Below are 24,476 nucleotides of genomic sequence, written 5' to 3' on the forward strand. Positions count from 1 at the left end.
TCGAAAATTGTTCAAAATTCTGCACTACAAAGCAATTCAGCACATGAATGATAAAGTCTTACAGGAAAATATTACTTTCTGACAATATTAAAACAATAATTTTGTGTCATGGCCCTCTGAAACTAAAGTTGTATGAGTTCATATCGTCACACTGAAACACGGTGAAGTGACAGCAGACGACAGTGGCTATGAATTTCTGACAATTTCCCCAGGATGGTGTGAGATAAAAATGTTTGAGTGACATTTTATTTTCAAAATGCTGAACTTGAGCTTGATAAGTGAATAAATTAAGTATTATATTGCCATAAATCTTATTTGTTTCTCTGTTATTCTGCTGCTGAACCTTCTCACACATACTCGTCTTCTACCTCTCCCAGTAATGGAGTTGGTATAATCTTTGTCACTGAAAGGGGCCAATTATCCCAGATTACAAGCTGAATCCAAAAGCAGATTCGACATCTGAGTTACACAACTGAACCAGCTACACTCAGGCTGAACTCTGCTTGACTGGATGTCATGTGGAGTATCAGGCTCAGATCTTTGTACATCCACTGGATTCAAATGAATTCTCTTTCATATCATATTCAGTCAAGCTCTTAATAAAAATTATTCAGCATTCACCCACATCCTAATCAAACTGTGCCTTTTCCAAGCCACAAAGAAAATGTCTTTACCCTCAACTCATTCAGTGTTCACATGGTCCAGATAAAAAAAAAGAACCAAAAAATTGGTCTGATTAGCACTGATTATAGTAAAAAACCTGAAGCAACTGGACTGTAACCTTATTTTAACTCAAGACATGTGCATGTATTAGTTTTGTGTTTTGACACTGTTAAAACATAAACACTTTTTTAAAACCAATTAAATTATAATATTTCAAAATTTGTCAATTGTACCTGCTGCACAAAGAAATACCTCATTCTGTTAGAGCCATCTTGACCTGCACTGACCAGCTGGAATTCTGCAGCAACCTTGAGTCAGAAGAAAGTTCCTGTGGTAGATATCCCACTGATTTCAAACACCTAAAAAATCTAATCCATTTGCCCTCTATAACTAAAGACCACGGCCTGCCCTAATCCCACATTAAATCCCTGCATCAGATGCTACTAAGATCCATCTGTACTATTGGTTGCATGGCAGACCACAGTTTGTGAAACTGAAGACTTGTGAGACAGAGTAAATGGTTAGCATCATAGAAGTTTCAGAGGATTGCTGTATTCTCCTTGTTTATTTTCACTTGGAACACATCAAACATCCAGTACAAGTCAGAGTCTTATCATACGCAGAAATACTCAGACAACTCTGTGTACGGAAAACTGGTTGATTGTTTCATTGCATGGAAAACAACCACCTAATCTTGAATGTGAACAACTGAGATGACTAAGGACCTTAGGAGGACCAGGAACAAGGCAAACTTGCTTTCAGTCCTTGGAGAAGAGGTGAAGATATTGGAAGATACCACAATGTTCACCTGGAACATATTAGACTGAACATTACACCAAGACAGGAGAAGGAACGGAGAATATCACCTCTTGATAGAGCTTAGTTTATTCAGTATTTGCAGCAAGACTTTTAATATAAGGATACAAGTGTCAGTCAGTGACTCAGATATTGACAAAACTGATAAAGAGGGATGGCTCTGTGCTGATAACTGTTCTAGAGGCTCTGGAGCAAACTATATGTAGAAAATAAATTAAAAAAAAAAAAACTAAAACACTGCAGAAACTACAGAACAATGTAACCAAATAAATGAGTGGCTTCATTCAGAGGCTTCTTCAGATCCACTGAAATAAAGACCAGTACATTAGGTTTTATAATCACTGTTAATATTTTGTATGTTCAGTTTTTGTATTTAGTTGTTTTTTTACAGCATCGATCCATCCATTCTTCGCCACTTAGCAGCGGTCGGTTCGCAGCAGCAGCAGCAGCAGCAGCAGCAGCAGCAGCAGCAGCAGCAGCAGCAGCAGCAGCAGCAGCAGCAGCAGCATAAGCAGGGAAGCCCAGACTTCTCCCTGTTTATTTTCACTTTGAACACATCAAACACTGTACTGTACTTTAAAAAAAAAAAAAAAAAAAAAAACAGTAAAAGACCCCAATACAGCTTATTTTGCCTTTTGGGTTCATTTTGTTCACACAAAAAACCCCTTAGAGTTGCAGGAGGTTTCTAAATAATAGATTGGAAGAGGTTAAGCAATCTAAAAAACAAACACACAACCAAACCTTAATCTTCTTCCAGATGCTAGCTTGTTCAGGAAAAGCCTTGCAGATGTCAATATAAAGCCAAACTACATCTAATATAGGGTATCTACTTCAACAGCATGCAGTCTGGGAGCTGGACCAGCCTGCTTAGGGTCTGGGTCTCACAACAACTGAAAACATTTTGCACATAATGAAATGAAAAATATAACAAAGAAGACTGGGGATTGAAGTTGCTGAAATCCTACATTAGACAAGAATTGGACAATATTCCTTTCCAAAAGGTGCAGCAGCTGGAGTCTCAGTCTGATGTTTACAAAATATTGTTAAAAGAAAAGGGGATGCGCCCATAAATAAACATGATCCATAATGTGATCCACATGAGGTTAAGTTATGACTGTGTTCATATTAGTCAGCTCATTTAAAAAACATAAACAAAAAGCTGAGCTACAGAATCCAACGGATTGCTATTAATCTTCTTTTCCAAATCAGTCCATCATCTTGAGCATGCATGGTGCGGTGGGTGACAGTGGAAAGTAAAATCTTTTGACCGGAAGGAAAAAACCTTCAGCAGAACCAGACTCAGGTAGGGGGGCCACCTGCCTTAACCAGTAGGGAGTGGAGAGAATAGGAAAGAAAACAACTACCCAACATTTTTAAGACTGGGTCATATAAAGAGACTTTATTTATTGCAGTTAGAGAAAGTTTGGGCGCTCATTCGTATGGTGGTTTGGAAGAAGATGTAGGAAATGTGCTGCATGTAAAGAAAGTACAGTCAGACAGATTCATAGTTACTTGATAACAATTTATCTGTGTCATCTGGTATGTTCTTAATGCTGACAGCCCAGAGCAGACGTATGGAGCTAAATCTTACAAATGGCTGTGGTGTCAGAAGACAGAGGTGCACACGATGTCTTGCTTTGTATCTACATGAATTCTGGATTGGCAACAACAGAAGTGTTCATTTAAAATAAATGAGCAAACTCACTGTAAAAGTTTTTTAAAACAAAGAAATTGTGCATTTTTAACATTTTACTCAGAGTTAATTGCATTGGCACTGCTTATATACTTAAAATCAGTTCAGGTGGAAGTTTTTCTTTCCGTCCTAATTTTATATAATGATGGGAACTATCACAATAGAAATAAAACCATTTGCAAAAAAGTTTGACTGTCTGGGCTTGCATACTGTCTATACCTGTAGAAAATACCTATACTTATGTTCTGCAAGCACACCTGTCCCACACAGACCTTCTTACCTCAGGTCTCCTCATAGGATGTTTGCAAAGCTTTAAGACTCAGCATATCTTCAGGGTTTGCCAAATGTGGGATTTCCTAAAGCAAATATTTTAGTAAAAAGTTGTAGGAAAAAAATCTGATATCAAAATATTAGCTTAAATGCTAATGCTCAACAAAGTAATTAAAAATGTTTTGAAAACAAAGATCCTGTTGCGCATTGGGCGGTCATTTAAAAGCTAAAGTTGCAGGTAAGTTTTGTATTTGAAGTCATGTAAGGACAATGAAAAAAATAAATGCAAAAACATGGAGTCCATGTCCCTTGTAGGTTATAATGTTAAAGAATCAAAGCTTCACAGCTGACACATCAAATACATTTAGTGAGAAAACAGTTTTAAACTATATTCTACTTGCTTCTTTTTGCAGTATTGTGATACTTTTTAGTACTAGTGTTGTCACATCTGTGGTAAGGAAACCACAGTTAGTTCCATGCAGTATCTGGCCAATAAAAACATTTTTTTCACCTGTTCTATGAAATATAATCAAATTTTATTTACAGAATAAATATATTCTTAAAGTATAAATGTTACCTTTAATTTGGGGGCATCTTTATTCAAGTTAGTGAAACAATTTCAAAAGTACAACTCCTCAATATTTAACCCCCCTTTCAATGATGATATTTAAGTTGCTGATGAACAAGTGTGTCCTGTTCTTTGACATGTCATGTGTGGAGTGAAGCAATTCCACAGCATGAAGTTACAAGAGATCTGTGGCAGGGATAGAAACATGGCAAAGGAAAACCTCCTCAAAAGATTCAACAAGGTGGACACTCTTTGGGAAGTACATTTGTTATTCAAATTTACCATGTAAAATGAACTCTTCACAAACACAGCAGGTTTACCACAAAGTGCAACTTACTCAGTTGTCCTAGACAAAGAGATGTCAGTCTTAGGACAAAGTTTGGATCAATCTGTAGCTGAATAATGACAAGGAAGAAATGAAAAGAGACTTGAAATGATTCATGGTTTCAGTGTACAACACCTGAAAAACAAGAAGCAGATTGATGGTGTGCATGGCTCCTGTGCATAGCTGAGTCTTATACAAAAAAACCCCCAAAAAAACCCAAAAAACTAACAAGAAAACAAAAAACAGAAGAGGCTACATTAATTCTTTAGTAGGCTTATATAAAGAATATCAGTTTATAATCAGGAAAATGATGCCTAGAAATGTTTACTTATAGGAGTCAGACTTTAAATCATGCCTGATGATGCATCGTGAAACATCCACAGCATTAGGAATCACATTAGAGATGCAAAGTTAATCTTCAACAACCCAACCAAGTTAAAATCCCTCTCAGGCTACTGAAGTTGCTCCCTCAGGTTGAACTGGAACTGCCTTCTTGTTCTGCAACATTATCTCGCAGTCAGGGATAAATGAATCTTAAAACTAGAAAAAGAGGACAACTACACGCCCATACAGACACTCTGTGGCTGCTCTTTGTTTACTTATAGAAATTTGAACCAGGTAATGTGGTGACGTAGACCCACCGAGTGTTGTGTGTTCATCTTTTTTCTTACTCCCTTCCCCCCAAACATTGTTATTCCATGTGCTGTTTTACAACTCATAGCCCCTCACACCAATACACTACCGAACTGAACAAGTTGACAGAAATTCATTAACATTAAATCTCGCGCTTATTTTTGCCCCCCCCCCTCCCCTCATCTTCGGACAACACACGCATTCACACATCAACCTGGCATGGTAGGCTGCTGCCGACCTCATACAGGGTGGAGTGTTGCGGAAAACATTCACTAAACCGGGCTGCGCGCGGTTCGGCTGCAGATGCGGGTCTGCGAGTGTGAGCGCGAGGCGGGGGGAAATGGCGAACGGGCGCGGGCGGCGGTGCGCCTTATGAGGATACTCTAGATAAGACACCGTGAGCACAGGCAGCCAGCTCGAGGACACGCAGGAGGAAGGAGGTGTCGGGGGGGGAGAACCATGGAAGACTCAGAGCCCGCAGAGGACGGCTTGCTCGCGGGCTTGCGGTGGAACCGGAGCGCACGAGACCAGGCTCAGCTTAAACATAAAATTCGGGATCTGCCGGGACTACTTAAGCACGGGCTGCACCTGCGAAAGAAAAGCGTGAGTATCTCAAAGCTACCGCGGACTGTCTGTCCTCTTGTGTTTGGTGTTTTGGGAAACGTTTAGCGGTGGATTTGTCTTTAAACGTGGAAGCTTTCTGACACAGAGGTCGTTTCGTAACCTCGTCACGACTCAGGTGTTTTCATTTGGACACGAGCATCGTTGTCGCAGTGGCAGCCCTTTACATATGAGCGCGTGCGAGTGGTTCTGTGTCCTACATCCATTGTAGCCAGAATAGACATCATACCTTCACTGTCCTGTAGTCAAGGCAACACCACCTCACCACTATCAGGTCCTCACGCACCTGCAAGTAGTAGTAGAAGTAGGACGTTCAGCTGTATGTTTGTACACAAGGTTCTGAATTTTTAATGAGGCTTTTTTACCCCCGTCAATTCACTTTTTAGGATTAAAAAAATATATATATATATTGGTAAAAGCTTTACTTGGCATTTCAAGTTGTAAGAGTCCAGTGACATTTATTCAAATGTCTTTTGAGTTATAACAGGGTGTTGACATTTTCATTCAAGCACAGTGATGCCTAGTTCTTGTCTGTTCTGTAGTTGAAAAAAAAAGCTTATTCCTTTATTAAGCGACTTTGGGAGCAGAGGTTGTGATGTCCTTTTAAGACCTTTTGGTTCTATTTCCATGAACATCAGTCAACTAAGCATTACATTTCTAGGACTGTGTGTCTTGATGTGGAAAAACTGCACCTGACAAGCCAAATGGCTTCTCTAAGTGTCAGCTCTGCTCATCTTCCTCATCAGCCGCTGCCACTTAAAAAATGCCTCCCTGATCTCAGTGGGAATCAGAGGCAGTGTGCCAGGATTTGCAGTCCCTCTGGAGCCAGATGTGCTAAAATGTGCAGCGTTTGTGGTGTAGAGCCACACAGAACCACTAAAAAGGACATTTTGTTATGTTACATCTATTTTTAAAGTGATGCTTAAATGAACTACACGCTGAGGCATCATTTAAACTATTATTATGATCAGTTCCTCCTGTTTAGATAAATTAATAATATTTCAAGCAAATAACAGAGAATAGAATATTTATGAGCCAACATCATATATTTGATAAAACATGGAGAATGGCTCAATCCTCTTCTTTGTATTTGCTTTTGAGACTGTGAAAGAAGTAAGATAAAGGAAGATTGAGGGGATGAATATATTTCTTTTCTCATCTCTTTTGTGTGTTTTCCTATGTGGGTTAATGCGATGAGCCGTGTGTAAGTAGTGTAAAGGTATGACTGTTCTGTGCAGACTGGCCCTCTCTAGACACTGGCAATTGCCTATGCTTCGCCTGGCACACACATTGATAAATGCACAGTTTTAAGTCCAAAAACAAGTCGAGAAATGTTGGAGAGAGATGTTTTTGTGAAATGGATTACACCAGCAAAAGATGAATTCCTAAAAACTGATAAAGCGATATAATTTCATTTCTCCACACTGGGGGATTGTATTTCTGACAGTTTCTCATTACCTCATATGTTTTAGATGTTTGCATATAGCATATGAAGTGAACTGAAACTGTTTAGTTACATGCAGCCATCTTTACGTTTGGCCCTCCAGCAGCCTCATATTAGAGAATCCTGACTTACCAGGGTGCATTGGATCATTGTCACGATATATTTGTTAAAAATACACCTGAGCCAAGTTAATTTACTTTACTATCAACTCCGATGAGACTGTTTTTAAGAGTTCAACTAAAATTCAGTATAAATGTTACAAATAAAGCAGGGCTGCATCGTAGCGAGGTTATTAGCACTGCGAAGGTCGTTGAGTGGCCTTTCTGTGCGCAGTTTGCATATACTCCCCATGTGCACGTGGGTTCTCTTCAGGCTACAGTCCAAAGACATGCATGTTAGGTTTGATCGCTCTAACTTCTCCCTAGAAATAAAAGCGAGCATGAATGTTTGTCCCTCCGTGATGACCCTGTGAACTGTAGTTGTCTTGAATTCTATTGGTTAACATGTAATGTTACCGTGTAGGATTTGATATAATGATCCAAAAAGTTGTGGTAAAAGACAGACATGGTACAGTGGAACTCAGGGGTATTTGCTTTTATACAGAAGGATTCAGTGCCATCTAAAGTCCAAAAATTAGTTTAATCTTGTTTTACCAATTCTTAGTGAAAACAAGCAGTTTCTTCTGTGTGGTTTTTGTACTTTCATATAGATATATCTGTGCTTATCTATTGAAAAACAACAGACAAACCAACTTTTGACTTTGGAGTTGTGCCAGTGACAAGTTTATGGTGCATTTTCATCTCATTGAGTGTTGAATGTTAAAATGTGAATCTGATTTGTGTTGTTTTTGTTTTTATTTTCTTTTGCCTTTGGCTTTTTGTCATATTGTTACATTCCTCTGCTGAAGACTACTGCTATTGGGGATGGAGGGGGGATGTTTTTATCTTCTATAATATAATGGTGGACAATAAGAATGTGGAATTTGGAGACCTCAAGTGTTCTTATAAGATCTTTTTAATATCCTATAATAATCAATATCAAGCCTTGTAATGGACAGGTGACCTGTCCAGGTTGTACCCTGCCTCTTGCCTGATGATTGCCAGAATAGGCTGCAGCTTCCCCGCGACCCTTTTTTTTATTTTCCGCGATGTAGAAAATAAAAAAATTAATTAATCAATATTTATCTCTTTGCCCATTAGCAATGATATTGTAGTGGCTCTACATTAATTGAACCAAAGTGAATGTATGTTATGGCAGAGAACATATGCCCAGTAGAATATTTTAATCATGATATATTTTGTCTTTCTTCTAATGAGTTTATGGAAGATTACATCCTGGATGTTCTAGTGTCTGCTCCAGATGGTGCACCATTTTTCACATTAGAATAACTCTATGTTTCATGAAAATATAAACTCTGTGACCACTATTTGTCAAGGATGTCTTCTTGTGGATTTAAACTTTTAAACAAGCCTACACATCCTACATTCAGACCCACAAATACAGTATAACAAATATATAGTGCACTACTTCACGTTGAATTCTAATTATATTTCAAAGGTTATAAAAATACACTCTTGTAGTGAGTTATCTTACTCTATAATGACTATCTTAGAGAAAAGTGGATGATATTACTCTGAAGATTAAATAATTTCTGCAATAAAGATGGAGCTAAACAGTGCCTTGGGATGTGATTTGTGTCTTCCAGCAATATTTCTTATCTATTTGGATTATATATTAGAATCTGAAAGAGATGTGAGGGATGGGGAGCGACTTTTAATCGACAATACTGAATGTATGAATACCATCTGCAGGGATTGTTTACTTGTAGTACATATTATGCTTCTGGGTTAGTTATTCAGTGGAAAGGTTGGGTGATAATGCCAGTCTGTGTGCATTGGCTGACCACAAGGAAGAAAAAGCAAATAAAAAATTACAAAAGTAAAACCGAAAGTCAATATTTTAATTGATTACAATTTTAATCTTTCCTATAAAAGACAACTGGAATTTTAAACAGGGAAGACTACGAACAATATCTTAAGGGATGTAAATTTGCAAAGTCAGTTATGAAGAAGACGGAGAGATTGCACCATACTGCTTTGACATAAACACTGCAGGCTGTTTAGCCAAAAATAATGAATATGTTTATTAAACCAGGCATTTTTTCAGAGACAACCCTATTTAAAATCTAAATTATGACTATCAGCTGTCATTCTGTGTTATTCCAAAATGTCCTATTTGTTAAGGGTAAGTAGTAGCAAGCAGTCAAAGTCTGTAAGATGTGAGAAGTCAGTGATTCAAGTGATTCCCCCCCCGATTTCTTCTATGATTAGTTTATGATCAAATACTGTAAGTGTTGATTCCAAAGGTCATGATCTGGTGGATTTCTTAAGTGTTTTCAGTGTGTGTGTGTGTGTGTGTGTATGTGTGTGTTTTGTTTGTTTTATGCGTCTGTTGAGCTGTAGATGCTTTGATGTCTCCATTTTGGCTTCACTGTATGATGAGTGCGTCAAGGAGTCGACAGGAGCTTAACTTGGATGTGTGTGTGTGTGAGAGAGAGAGGGGACTTGCCAAGCATACTGCGCTACAGCTCTTCACTGTGCTCAGCAATCTAATCTGAGAGTAATCCATTTCTTGAAGATAATGACCTCGCCTCTCCTGCACTGTCTCTCACTCCCTGTATATGCACTTTGAAGATAAGCATGTCAGCATGTGCCCTCCTCTTCTCTTTTCTCTTCTCTTCTCTTGAAAACAAAAATACTGACAAAAATACAAGACTTGACAGCTACAGAAATCTTCCTTGATGTGCTGTACTGTATAAATGAACCATGTCTGGTGCTGGAGCGTGTACCGAGTGTGTTTGTGAGAGGAGATGATGGTGGAGAAACAAAGACCTCTTGGGATCTCTGCTAACCAGACAAGGAGACAAAAGAGATGAGGAGACAAGATGAAGAGACTGAAACAATGAAGAGAAAGAAAGAGTAAGATAGCGGGAGTCAGAAACAATTTATTTAGTCTATATGCTTGGCTGGCTGGTGTGCTCTGCTGAACTCCTTGGTCCAAACACTGCAAATCTTCATGGACTGGCACTTTTCACAGCAAGAAACTATTTTTGGGGAGAAAGTTTCTAAAAGCTGATGTATCTAAATATAAAGCGTTACACTTTCTTGTTATTGAGAGAAACTGTATGGTTTTAAACAAAAATCTTACATTGCTTGTTCTGTGTCAGGGTTTGTACAGAGTACGGTCGCTAATCCAGTTGCATCTGGAAATATCTGACAAGCAGCCCAGATTTGATCCGTTTGTTTTTGTGGCAAACACCTCAGCAGATTTGACATATATCAATTGAAATGTAAAATAGCTGCAGATTTTTAGTTCAAGGGTGTGACAAGAAATGCACTTTGAAAAGTTCAGTTTCATTGTAAATGTTACTGTAGCTGCATTTCACCAGAAACTTAAGTTTTTTTTTAGGCATCCTCTCTTGAAAATAGTCCAACTAGAAAGGTACTACTTTGAAACTTTGGGGAAGGGTTCCACTGCTGAACATGTTCGTTTGATCACCTATTCCCATTATTCCTTATTATTTATTCTTTAATATCCACAGTCATCTGAAAAATCAGTTTAAATTTAATGCAGGAACTTATTGTTCTTTCAACATCTGACATTGATCTCTGACTTCAGTCAGCTTTGGAGACCCAGCACCTGATGCACACTGGTAGTGGAGCAAACTTCAGGCTAAATAATAATAATAAAAAAAACCTTTTTATCTCTACAGATAGATTCTGAGGCAAAAATAAAAACAACCACAAAACAGAAAAATGTCTAACACAGAGTTTTATTGTATGTAGCGAATGCTGACTTCTTGGTTTAAGTGCCTTTGTAGACTGCTGATCAGCGCAGCATTTCCAACACACTAGTGAGGAAAAGCGTTCACATATCAACAGACTGAATTTGCCTAATCTACCTTGCACCTTAGACCTCAGTAGAAATGCAAAACGCACAGAGCTAAAATCATCTTTTAGCCTCTTGACAGAGAACTTGGGCTGTTTCGTTAGTTGCACTGAAAAGTCAGATGTTGGCAACTTCTTTTCTTAACTTTACATATAGGTGTTAGGAGCCGTATCAGAGCACACTTAACTGAGTAAGAAAGCAAAAAGGTGTGCGATATATCTCCAAATAGTGACCCTATGAAAAATATGAACTGTGAATATCTTTCTTTTTAAAAAGGTGTGTGTGCAGTTGAGTGTCTACATTGTCATCAGCTTATGTGTGTGTGTATGTGCGACATGTTATATCCCAGATAGTATCATTGCTGTAATGAGGATCACCCACACTGATTTACATCCCTCTAATCATCTATTTTCTTGCAACTCAAAGCCACAGCTGAGGATTCCTCTTCCTCTCTGTCTTTGTCTTGCTCAATCTTTTTCATGATTATAATTGAAATGATCTCTCTGCTTCTCGCCGCCTCATCTCTTCTCCTCTCCATCTGTCATACTCATATCCATTGTCATGTATTCATAGACTGTTGTGAATTGTTCAGGCCTCTTCTATTCTGACTCTCTCACATCTTAGCAGTTCATATTTCTTCTCCTGCAGTCATCTTTCACTGTTGCTAAGGTTCTTTTAATTTGATCGTTTCATCCCATTGAATCTCTGTCTGTCATAATCTGGTGGTTTGTTATAGCCAGAAGGTGAGAGTTGAAGGGCAACAGCAGTTTTTATCACAGGCTCAGCTTTCTGTGATGGTTTTCCAGGGGGAATCAAACCCACAACTCTTTCAGTGATCCTATTTCACTGACTGAGCTTACAAACTAGTTGCACTCCTATTGCAGGAGCTTTTCATCCGTCTCTTTTTAATGAACACTGGCAACGTGATTCTCATTGTAACAAGACTTTTCTTTATATGAAGAGATATTAACAAAGTGATTCTAAAGAAGATACCAGCATCTGATTTTTCTTTTTCACACAATAGCAACTAAAAGTAACACTCTCTTGTATATTTTGATCACCTATAATTTTGGTGGATAGCTCATATGTGCTTATGACTAATAGACTCAATGATAAATAGAATGCATCTGGCTTCAGTCCTGTTGAAACATGTTTACTTGTAGCCTTTCCAGCCAAGCTAATCATAGTTGTTGGACTGGTTTGGTACAATGTACAGAAGAGGACCACTTTGTAAACAATAGAGTATAAGCTGCAAGTATGTAAAATGGTCTTTTTACTATTGTGTTAGCGAACCAGCGCATATATTTTCTCTAAAACAAACATAAAATATTTTGTAGTCCCTGGTAGAAGATCTGTCCTGCTGCAGTTGGCTTATATGATGCATCAAAGCCACATGATACATTAAAGTTAAAATGAAAATCTAAAACCCATCACATGCCCTCTTTAATTGTTATCCTATTCTGGTTCAGTAGAACATCGTGTAGCAACAAAAAAAGTAATTTTATTTCTGAGTTCAGTTGGATATTTATCCTTTTATGTTTTATGGGTAATAGTCATTTGACTGTATAAAAAGACATAGACAGAACCTCCATGACGTCACCCATAGGTTTCTGAAGAGCTAAATTGAAGCTCGGTGGGCGGTTCCTACCATCACCATCTTGGCAGAGGCATGCGTGTCGTCCTGCCTGGAAAATACAAAAATGGGCAAAGAGGTGGAGCTGAGAAGGGGGCTGTGAGCGTCATGGTGAATGATTGACATCGAGCGAACTCCGAGCTGCCTGTAGCTAAGAGTTTACCGAGCTAACCCGGAGATAACAGGAGTTAACCAGCTAACGGAGATAAGCGGGCTAATGGTAAGACTAAAAAGTGCGGTTGTTCTGCGTTCTTCTTCCTTGAAGTGGAAGATTGGGTACCTGTCAATCATAAGGACACGCCCCTAAATATGCTGAGTTTCGAGATTAAATTAATTTTAAATGGGCGAGTTAGAAAGACATTCACTCCTAAATATAGATTAAAAAATGACTGTTGTGGTTTGGCAGGGGGTCTGTGCAGTTTTGAATATATAGAGACAGTGTGACTGTTCACTGTCCAATTACGTACAAAGTGTTTCTTCCCTAGTTTTTTTTTTTTTTTTCTTTCATTTGCATGGAATCAATGTTATGGTAGACTGAAATTACTCACTTTTCAAAATATGCAATACAACAATATTTTAAAATGCAAATATTTTTTCAAAAATGAAAAAAAGGCTACTTTTCAGGCCATTTTCATCCATGTAGCGTTGTTTAGTGAGGTTAGAGAGCTGCTGATGCGCATGTGATTTTTCCTGCAGCATTTCAATGATGAAATATTTCTGACAAACACCTTAGTGCAGATGATTATTCTGCTGTTCTGCTGTATAATGCTATATACTGATAATTACCTTCACTTTGGTTTTACCAAAGGACAGGAAAAGATTCATTGGTAGCGACAAGCAATGCAATGAAAGCATTAAGCTTGGCATGGTGTCATCACAAGGTGAGGTGGGGGGTTCATGGCTTGTAAGTAGCCACATGAAGGGGGTCCTCAACGGAAAATTGGTTGAGAATCACTAATTCAGTCAAAGCTTTGATATTTCTCATTTACATCTTGATTACTTTTTCTACATTTTAGTCTCTTATTTTTTGTCTTTTAAAATTTTTGCCATCTCTCCATTGGTGATACAAATTGACACGACTTTTTGACTTGTGCATGTAGTTTCACTGTCAGAATTCCTGGCAGGGAAGAAGTCTAATTTCCTGTGTGTAATATGAGTAGTTTTCGATAAGAAACTGAAATGCCAGCCACTTGACTTGGCAGGTGGGAGCATATTTAATCTGTTATCATCACTTTATAATGCCAGTAACAATAAAGGTGTGTCAGTGACAATAAAGGCTGATATGGAAACGGTCACACTGTGGTTTACAATAGTTCTGTTGGAAATTTTACTTTTGATCCTCATTTACAACACCTTAGATGTGGTGTTATATGTTGTAAACTTAAATAAAAAAACCGTATTAAGGAGGTGAGCAGTTTCATAGGAAAAATAAAGATTTCTCTTTGTGGGTCTGAATCATGTAAATCACAGTTAAATTGGTTATTAATAGACTCTTTGGGATTTATAAACTACATTATTATAGACTATATATATGTTCATAAATGTGTGTTTCAAAGTTGAAAGCAAGAGTGGAAAACATAAAAGAAATGTTTAAGCAGCAGAGCAGATGATCGCGGAGTAGCTTCATTACATGATATGGCCAGCTCAGCAGGTGTCTCACAGATTGGTGCCTTTTTACACAGTTACAATCAAAATAATAACAAACATTACAGCCACAATAGGGCCTATATCTATACTTCGTATAGCTGGGACTCTAATTATTCAATCCCCAATTCAAAGAAGATTGATTGGCAAAATGTACAAACTATCAGCTTTTTGCGATAGGCAAATCTAAAAAGTACCCTTTAAATAGCTCAACACAACTAATATCATAAGTGGTATCTCCAAATTCAACAGATCAACAGAAAATGAAACTTTGATTGACCACTACAGTTGTATTATTCAAGCCCCTGAATAGAAGTCCTCATGAGAGCAAATGCGAATCAAGTGTGGTCTCAAGCGCACCTGATACAACCAACCAAGGTTTTCACAAGTTGCAAATACCTAGATTGTTGACTGTGATGTTGGATTGTATGTTAGAGATGGCCAAGTCAAGAGAATTGTTCAAATCTTTCTCAGGAAAGACAATTGCTTTGCATAAACAAGGAAAAGGATACAAAAGATAGTTCAAGGAACAGTGGCTACACTACCTTGACTTAGTAGAAAGAGGAAGCTATCAATGGCTACCACAAGATTTCTGAGGAGGCAGGTGGTCAGAAACCATTGACTAATTACAAAAGACCTGCAGCAAGACTTTGTGGCAGCAGGCACTGAGTTTCAGTTTCCATAGTAAGGCGCACACTGCACACTGGAGAGCTCCATGCCCGAACTCCAAAACGTACACCACTACTCACCCAAAAACACAAGGCTTTTGGGTCACTCTGGCACTGAAAACCTTGAGCATGTGGAGAGAAAGATGGATTCAATCATGTATCAGGTAATCCCGATAGAGAATGTGAGATCTTCTGTGAGGGAGCTAATGCTAGTGTGTAATTTGACCTCCCAACTTGACAATGATCCCAAGCATACCTTAAACTCCACCAAAGCTTGGTTTTAAAGGAAGTTCTGGAAGATATTAGAGTGGCCATCCCAGTTGCCTGACTTGAACCCCATTGAAAAGCTTTAGTGGGATTTGAAAAAGGCAGTTGCTGGACACAAACCCAAGAACATTAGTGAACTGGGGACTTTTGCCCACGAGGAGTTGGCTCACATTCCACAGAAACACATCCAGAAGCTGGTTTCTGGCTATGCATCATGTTTTCAGCAGGTCATAAACGCAAAAGGGTGCTCTACTAAGTACTGTAAATGTCATGAAAGGGTTGAATAATTTTAAGACCGCAATGATCTTCAAAGTGGCATTTTCTGTTGACTTTGGAGAAAAAACTTATATTAGTTGTGTTGAGCTATTTAAATGGTGCTTGTTTGATTTGTGTATTGCAAACTGCTGCTCATTTGTTAAACAATTCTGGAGGTCTGGAAGGGATCATAAATGTACTGCACTGACTGAAAAATAATTGGAACAACTTTAAAATACATAACTCATTAAATCCTTGTTTAAAGTCAGCATACAACAAACTGAACCTTGTTTGATCTTTTGTGTGGTGCTTTTACTTTTATCTGTTTCTACTAAGGAAGCTGTGTATCTGCCTACATTTATCTGCCCGTCTGTAAGTTTGCTTGCGATAAACTTAACAGCAAAACTACAGGAGAGATTTTTTTTATTTCTTTTTTTTTCTCAGAATAGTTATTGTTCTGACTTGGATTCAAGTACATTTTAGGAGTGGTTTGGAATGAATTGTGGGAGGAATTGTAGTGTTTGATTAGTTTTTTGTGTGCTCTGATCTACATTAACCTTATGGCTAACTTCGGTACAAAGCATCAAATGGCAACATTATATGTTTGAGTTTGTGCATGGTCTCTTATATATTAGTTTTTAAAAAATCTTTAAATTTAATAAAAGTTTGACACAGAAACAAGTGTACATGCTTGTTGAATGTGAGTTTTAGCAGTGGTGAGGTCAAACAGAAACAGAGTAATGGTTTTAAAAGGGTAAAACCGGTCTCTCTCATCTCAGTCATGTTTGTTCAGTGTGTTTACTTTGTGTGTCAGTGTGTATGAGTTGGCTCTGATGGCTTGTGCTTTGTTTCAACAGCAATCACCTGACACTATCCCTGGACCAAGCTCTGGATCTACAGTACACAAAGTAAGGATGCATACATGCACACACACATGTTTACCTGTGATGTCATCCCTTTAGTGTTGGTGCAAAACAAAAAAAAAAAAAAAGAAAAGACAAATGTTTGTTTATCCTCAATACAGATGACATCAGTGGGGATATTACCTTGGGCCTTTTCCAAGCTAGTTTCACCACCTACACACAACACACACACACACACACACACACACACACACACACACACACACACACACACACACACACACACACACACACACACACACACACACACACACACACACACACGCACACACACACACACACACACACACACACAGGCTTATTCTGTTATGCATCACTATAATGTGGTTTGGGAAATATTTTAGTATTGCACTCTGCAAAAAGCCTGAAGGTTTCAGTATCTCATGTAATTGATGTTCTTTCGGCACTAAAAACTTGAGCTGAAGAAATAAAACCTAAAAATAAAAAATCAATATCTAAGAGCTGCTTATTTTACAACCATTTGCATTTGTATTGTGCCAAATAATTCAAATATATGTTCATGAGTAGCCACACAGTGGATGCTAGGAAGCAGGCACGCTAAACTTATTTTCTTACTAAGGTGTGAAGATTTAAATGAGCTTTTAAAAAATTACTGTTAGAGTAAATTTGCCAGGAAAATATTTACAATGAACATTTTACCACCGATTAATTCTGATTAACATTAACACCATTCGGTAATACCATACAGGTTTGTTTGGTTGATGGCTTCCAGAGCTAAAATCAAGTTTTAGGGCTGGTTTTGCAAGTTGGATCAAATTTTTGTTCTTTAGTTTGAAGAACATATGACATAATTTTGCTGCTTCTTTGTTGCAGTCTGCCATGCAGCACCTTTTTCCACAGAAGCTCAGAGTGGACACAAAAAACACTTTATTCAAACAGGCTTTTTTGCATTTTTTCACTTCCTGGTTTTACTAAACTTTTTGAAGAAGAGGATGATCTAAAGATGTATCATCTGATGCCAGCCTGGTACTTTATTTTTAGATGTCGCTATTTACCGCTACAACATATACACAGCATGCAGCATGTATATACTAATATTTGCATAGAGTAGGCTTGCTGCTGCTACAGTTCTGTTTTTGGCACATCAACAAACATTGACAGTGCAAATGTTTTGGGTCCCTGACATGTTCATTCTTAACTGAGACCAATTCAGATTAGGTAAAAATGGTCTTTTTTTTACTGTTGTTTCTTTATATCTGCATAGCTGTGATCTGTCAATGTGCTTGTATACAAAAAGGTCAGGTAAGTGTCATCACCAGTTAAGATTGCGAGTGGAAACACGTTTTTTCATTAATTTAGTTTCTTACTGACTAGAATTTTTAGTTTCATATTTAATCACAAAATTTGAACTCTAGTTATAATAGTAAATGAAAAAATACAATCATATATATATATACATATATACATATGTGTGTTTTAAAAGAAGTGCCCAAATAATATGGTCAGTGGTGATGTACAGGGCATTGCACCAAACACTAAATACAATTCTGATGACAACTAATTTTCTACCTAACCAACATCTACATATATCCTCATGTATCTATTATGTTCCTGTAGATAAAGCAAAAATAAAAAAAACAAAACAAAAAACAGGATTATCTTGTCACAAAAAGAAAGTGTGGTGTCATGTCCTGAAAATGAAAATAAACTGTTTCAATAATTCTAGCATGACTCATTTTTGAGGAAACCTGATATATAGTTTTTTTTAACAAAAGGGAACTTTGTTGCGCAGAAAATGTCACAAAGAAAATATGTATAACATACAGAAAATCCGCAGTTATAGTTTCATGTGCATGGAATAGGTGCCATGTACTCAGTCTACTGATGTAACCTTCATGATATCCTACATACAACTACCACAGAGCTGCATTACAGAAGAAAGGACCAGGTTTGGGTTGGGTTGAATAAAAACTCTTTGATATGACACATTGTTTGTGTGTGTGTGTGTGTAGGTGCATTGATGATGCAGCAGACTCTGCTCTGTGGCGTGTACAGTAAAAAAAACACTGTAGAGCAGGCAACAATGAAAACAATCTAATTGAAATATGGTCGTATTTACGATTGGCATCGCTGGCAGGGCAACTGCAGAGTGCGAAGTTACAGTCAATGTTTTGTTCCTCGGGGGAAAGAAATCGAGCTGTCCTTGTGAGCCGGTCAATGACAGCTGCATGTAACCACATTAGCCTTATTCAATCTTACATATATGAACTAATACTGAGATAAGAATTATGCAATATAAAGTATAAATTTGGAATAATTGTGCTTCCTCATTTCTCCGTATTTGTGTGTCAGTCTTGCTCTCAGAGTTTTCCTTGTGCCGGTCGAGCTGTGAGGAATGCCTTCCTCTCTCATGGGCCGTACCCAGCTAAAGACAAGATACACCTGGCCAGGATCATACGGTACACTTGTCTCTGCCAGTTTGTGTGTCTGTGTGCATGGCGGAATCGATAAGTCCAGTGAAGCATACACACTGACTCCCCAGCCGCTCTCGAGCCCTTTCTTAATTGGAAAGTCAGGTTGTTTATGTAGGAAGTTCAACAAAAGGGGATGTAGACTAGAATAGTGGAGCACAGAATAATCAGGGGATACATGCACTTTAAAGCAGTTCAGTTTTCATTAAGAACATTGAGATACATGTAAAAAGCCTCTTAACACAAATATAGTTTTTGTATCATGATTGTGCACACACCCACACCACTGCATACCACACACACAGAAGGAGTTTATCTTAAGAAGAACACCAAGGAAAGCATTCAGTGTTTCAGAGGAAAGGGCTTACAGAGAACTAATGAATAATCAATAAGTATTGATGTAGGAAAAAAAAAAAAAGAAAGACGAGCTTCATGCCAGAAAATGTGCATGTGGATCATGGCATTGTGCGGTCATACTTGTGCGCTGAAGTTGTGTGTATTTTTAACAGGCGAAGCTATGTGGGAGTGGAGCTGGTGCAGTGGCTGTGTGAGCAGTGTGTGTACGTGCGCTGTCGGACTGCTGCTGTGCGTGTCTGGCAGGTGCTGCTGGAGCTGGGAGTCCTGCTGTCTGGTAAAAAAAAACACACACTAACACACCAGTAGTTAGGACTGTGCTTTAAAATTTATAGCTGCCTTACAGCGACATCAGCAACTATCTACACATCTCTAAAGATACAAGCGGTGGAGTCATCCTGCAGAACAGAGAGGTTCATTTTCTGCCTCATTCATCTGCTCAGCACTTGAACCTGATTTTAATTTAGATCCTTCACCCTAAAACTAAGAATCAGGGCACTATTTATCAAAGCCCCACCTTTTAGTAATCTCATTATTCTGCCCAAAACATCCTCTTTCATTATTTATCTGTAACCATGTTAACAGCAATTTACTATACACTAAACCACCTGAGAGCCTGTTTATCTAATGTCAGTTTGCTGACTGTACCTGAAAATGACTGCTGCTACAAGAGATGGCACAGAAACTGTGTCCATACATTATTCATCTTGGTGAATACTGTTTTAAAAGGCAGTATAGTTTTATTTAAAGGATGAAAAGTACAGCTCAGGTGTACTCTACTGGCCTGGTTAGATTTTTAATGTTGACGCCAGATTTCTGCTCTGTTCTAACAGGATTTCTGAGATTTTAGGAAATTTATTTCTGTTTGCACTATTTGTAATCCAGACTTTAATCTGCAGTACACAGATATCTATTCACATTTTTCTAAAACAGTATTCAACACAAATTAAGTATGTAAAAGAAGGAAGTAGTTTAAATGGGTGACGGCAGACTGAACGATGCCAGAAAAACAAAAATCTTATTTGACATTTTTCTGGCATGTTTATAATTAGTAAACCTGCCACATAGCTGTCTGCGAGTCAGGGGTGGTAGAAGTTAAATGCCTTTGTTTAACAATAAATAATTGACACTTAAACACATCCTATGTATGTTTGGGTTCCAGCCTGGTACTCCGACCCCCTCCCACCATCCAAAGACATGTATGTTAGGTTAAATGATCGCTCTAAATTCTCCCTAAAAGTTAAAATGAGGTTGAGTGATTTTTTTTTCTCTCTGTGCTGGCCCTTCAGTGGACATGTACTGTATGTACATGTATAGTTAGCGAGGTGACTTGTTTTAAAATGGTCTGAAAACATTGTGCCATCTGATTATGCCTGCATGATAACAAACCCCCTAAAGATGAAGACTCTTTGTACCTCATAAATCCTATGGACAGTTTCATGGGTTTCAACTACTTTCTTTTAACCACCAACAAATGAGTCCTAAGTTGCTTTAATATGGCAACAATCTACAACCTCATTTATTTAATTTAACACAGTTTGTAATGTGTGACTGGTATTTCTACATCTTTTTTTTTTTTTTTTTAACATCAGTTTTGCTCCGCCTGTGAATGGAAACTCAGCTGATTCTGTATCGCCATCAGGCCTCCAGCTTATTGATCTTAACACATATGAATATGAAAAAAGCAAACACGTTGTTGAATTAATTAATTTGAAATGATAACTGCATAAAACCCTGACTGACAGCTTCTGCAACAAAACATTTTAGAGTTTTATGGAAAAGGATATTTCCTTTTGTTTATTTGCTTTGTTTCTCTTTGTTTTTTGGTCTTTTTTTCTCACCCTTTTAGTGGACCAACGGGTGGTATTTTCTGACTCCAACTCTTACTACCAGTTCAGCTTTGAGGAGTGTGACTCTGCCTCCTGCGAATTTCGCTCCAATGAAGCGGATTGGCCAGAGGCTGTTAAGCTCCTCCTACAACTTGCCCCATATGTCCAGTTTCGCTCTGGTGGTGGTGCCAATAGCCCGTAAGTAATGAATGGACATGTACAGTACATAGCTGTTAATAGTTATGTTTATCTTTCTTAATGGTTACTTGTTTCCATTGTTGTTATATATTTGTAATCTATTAATGTTGATGAGTATTAATACTCATTGATGATAGGTGGTTTTGAGTGTGACTCAGCTGTGAAGTGCTAGATGGTCTCCATTGACCTGAACTGGAATACCATCATTCCTTTTAAATGATCAAAGCTGAAGTGGCAAGCTCCCAGTTTGGATTCAAGCCAGCTCCTCTGTCTGTATGATCATTTACAGCTATGCTTGATTTGTTGCAAGTGTTACACTTTTGCAAAGGGTTCTTCTTTACTTGTAAAGTTTAAAAAAAGTGCAGGTTATAGAAGATCCTCCTCAAATTCTAGTGATAAACCTAATCTTTGTTCAGTGTTTTAGATCCATGGTAGGTTTAAAAGCGTGTGTCTGCTTATTTTCAGGCATACATGTTTCTGTATCTATAGAAATGCTCTCGTGTGCAATAAATGAGACATAGTGTGATCAGTCACATTCATAAGATGGTCTCCAAGGCACACTTTTACATGCATGCAGAGAGGTGTCAGCCAGAGTTCTCTGCCTTGTTGCTCCTGTGTGTGGGGTTCCTGCTGAGGATGTTACTGAACTCAATCTGTCACTCAGAGATATAGAAAGAGTTAGATCTCTGCGTGAGTCTGTGAGGGGATGGGAATGAAAAATGGATTGTATATGGAGACTGAAGGAACAGAGCCTCACATTGACATATTCTTCTTCGTGTCAGCTTGCCAGGGTGCATTTATAGACACGGGAGAAACCAACAGCAAAGGGAATTTGAATGTTATATTTACTGATGTAGATCTTATGTAATTTAATGCACATGCTTCAGTGTTTTCATCAGTGACTTTATAATTTAATGTTTGACATGTGCATTCAGAGTTATTCCACTCTGATGCTGCTTTCACATTTTCAGCTGATCTTAGTATCGTCTTCTGCTCTGACAGCAGTAACCGAAAACAGCACCCTAATTTACAAGCCAATGAAGTCTGCATAAATTTCCCCCTTTTTATGAAATGTAAAATTGCCTTAAGTGCTCTACATGCTCTGATATTTTCCTGGTTTTAGCTTAAAAATGCATTTGGACCATAAAGTGGCTTCACAATTATCATGGTAGTCATAAATGTGAATTTGCATGCAGCGGCCTTCCCTTCACTTTGACTCTGCTGCTCTCTGTGTCTCTCTTTGACTGTCGCGCCATTTCTCCACAGGTGTGTGTCTTACACCCTCCCTCTTGATTTGCCTTTCTGTGAAAAGGTGAAAATTTCTGAACCATTTAATAAAAATATCCAAAACGACTTTTAACTAGCTTCAGGAATATTCATCTGTCTCTCAATCCACAGTCAGACACACTTTTTGGGTCCCTGTTTCTAATTGTTTTATTTAATGATAGCTGCCACTGATAACTTTATACAAATTAGGACTACATGGCCTGACCTCTACTCTGTTTTAAAGCCAGAGAAGAATGTGCCACAAATTAATGGATTACCACTGATGCATCATCTATGGTTTGATTCTTTCATCAAAATTATTATTCAGTTCACATCAACATCACAAGCTTGTCTCATTCTTTCATGTCTATTTGCTTGGTGGAGTGGCTGATTGCGCTTTTCCTCAGTAATAATAAAAACACAATACATAAGCACATGTTTTATACTAAACTGATTTTATTTTATTCATACATATATATATATATATATATATATATATATATATATATATATATATATATATATATATACATGTGTATATATATATATATATATATATATATATATATATATATATATATATATATATACATGTGTATATATATATATATATATATATATATATATATATACATGTGTATATATATATATATATATATATATATATATATATATATATATATACACATGTATGTATATATATACACATGTATGTATATATATATATATATATATATATATATACACATGTATGTATATATGTGTGTATATATATATATATATATATATATATATATATATATATATATATATATATATATATATATATATATATATACACATGTATGTATATATATGTGTATATATATATATATATATATATATATATATATATATACACATGTATGTATATATATGTGTATATATGTGTGTGTGTATATATATATATGTATATATGTGTGTGTATATATATATATATATATATATATATATGTATATATGTATGTATATATGTATGTATATATGTATATATATATGTATGTATATATGTGTATATTATATATGTGTACATATGTATATATGTATATATATATGTGTATATATGTATATATATGTGTGTATATATATATATATATATATATATATATATATATATATATATATATATATATATATAATGTATGTATGTATGTATGTATATATATATATGTATAGATGTGTGTGTGTGTGTGTGTGTGTGTGTGTGTATGTGAATATATACATATGTATGAATCAAGCTTTTCATCTAAAGTCTGACAGCTTTAAGTTATCGTAGTTGACTGCTATGAAAGTCAGCCATATTCATGCTTCTAAATTATGATAAAGCCAAAATGGGCATATAAAAAGCATTTTAGGGAAACTGTATAAGGAGGAAAAAAAAAACATACTTTGGTAGAAATCAGTGCATTTGTTCATTTAAGGATTATCTCCTTTCAAGTTGATCTTTGACAAACTGTAAACACATCAATAAGTCACTGTTTGTTTATGGCACTTTTATCGTGCTGTAAAATACATTGAACAAAGACATTTTGTTATTTCCTTTGATCTGGTTTAGAAACAGATAAAGACATTATTGATTATAGTAGAATCCCACATTGTAATTTAGCTCAGATCATACACAGGAAGATTTAAACAAACATTATCTATTCATTGTATGGTCCACGGCTTGAACAGCCCACCATTATAATATATTTGATGTTTGCTGTAGGAGGAGTTTGTTTCGTTCTATAGATAAAGTTGTCATTTTTTCTTTCTGTGTTCTATGAATTGTGCAAGAAGGCAAAATTGCTAGGAGCTAAAATATGATACCTTTGCTTGGGAAAAGGAAATATACTTGCTTGCTTTGCATAGTGCTGTGGTCCTAGACAATTCATTGCCCTTTCTACTTTAAATGAGAAAGGGCAAAAAGTCAGACTCTGCAGAATACTGCAAGAACTAGCTGCAGGGAAGGGCAACCAGTCACTCACCAGTTTTTACAGAGAACACC

General features: G+C 37.1%; 1 protein-coding gene across 1 annotated transcript in view; it reads left to right on the forward strand.

Moving 5' to 3' along the window:
• Positions 1–5,427: 5,427 nt before the first annotated feature.
• The window catches only part of rapgef5a (Rap guanine nucleotide exchange factor (GEF) 5a), a gene marked incomplete at both ends in the record, with an annotated part of 45,661 nt that continues 26,612 nt past the window's right edge, over positions 5,428–24,476 (forward strand). The window contains 5 exons of the mRNA XM_079258433.1: positions 5,428–5,571; positions 16,306–16,356; positions 18,685–18,791; positions 19,313–19,434; positions 21,007–21,184. Coding sequence (XP_079114559.1) covers positions 5,428–5,571; positions 16,306–16,356; positions 18,685–18,791; positions 19,313–19,434; positions 21,007–21,184 — 602 coding nt within the window. The remainder of the gene's footprint in view (positions 5,572–16,305; positions 16,357–18,684; positions 18,792–19,312; positions 19,435–21,006; positions 21,185–24,476) is intronic.

Source organism: Telmatherina bonti (genome assembly GCF_933228915.1).
Source record: "Telmatherina bonti genome assembly, chromosome: 19".
NCBI classification, from domain to species: domain Eukaryota; kingdom Metazoa; phylum Chordata; class Actinopteri; order Atheriniformes; family Telmatherinidae; genus Telmatherina; species Telmatherina bonti.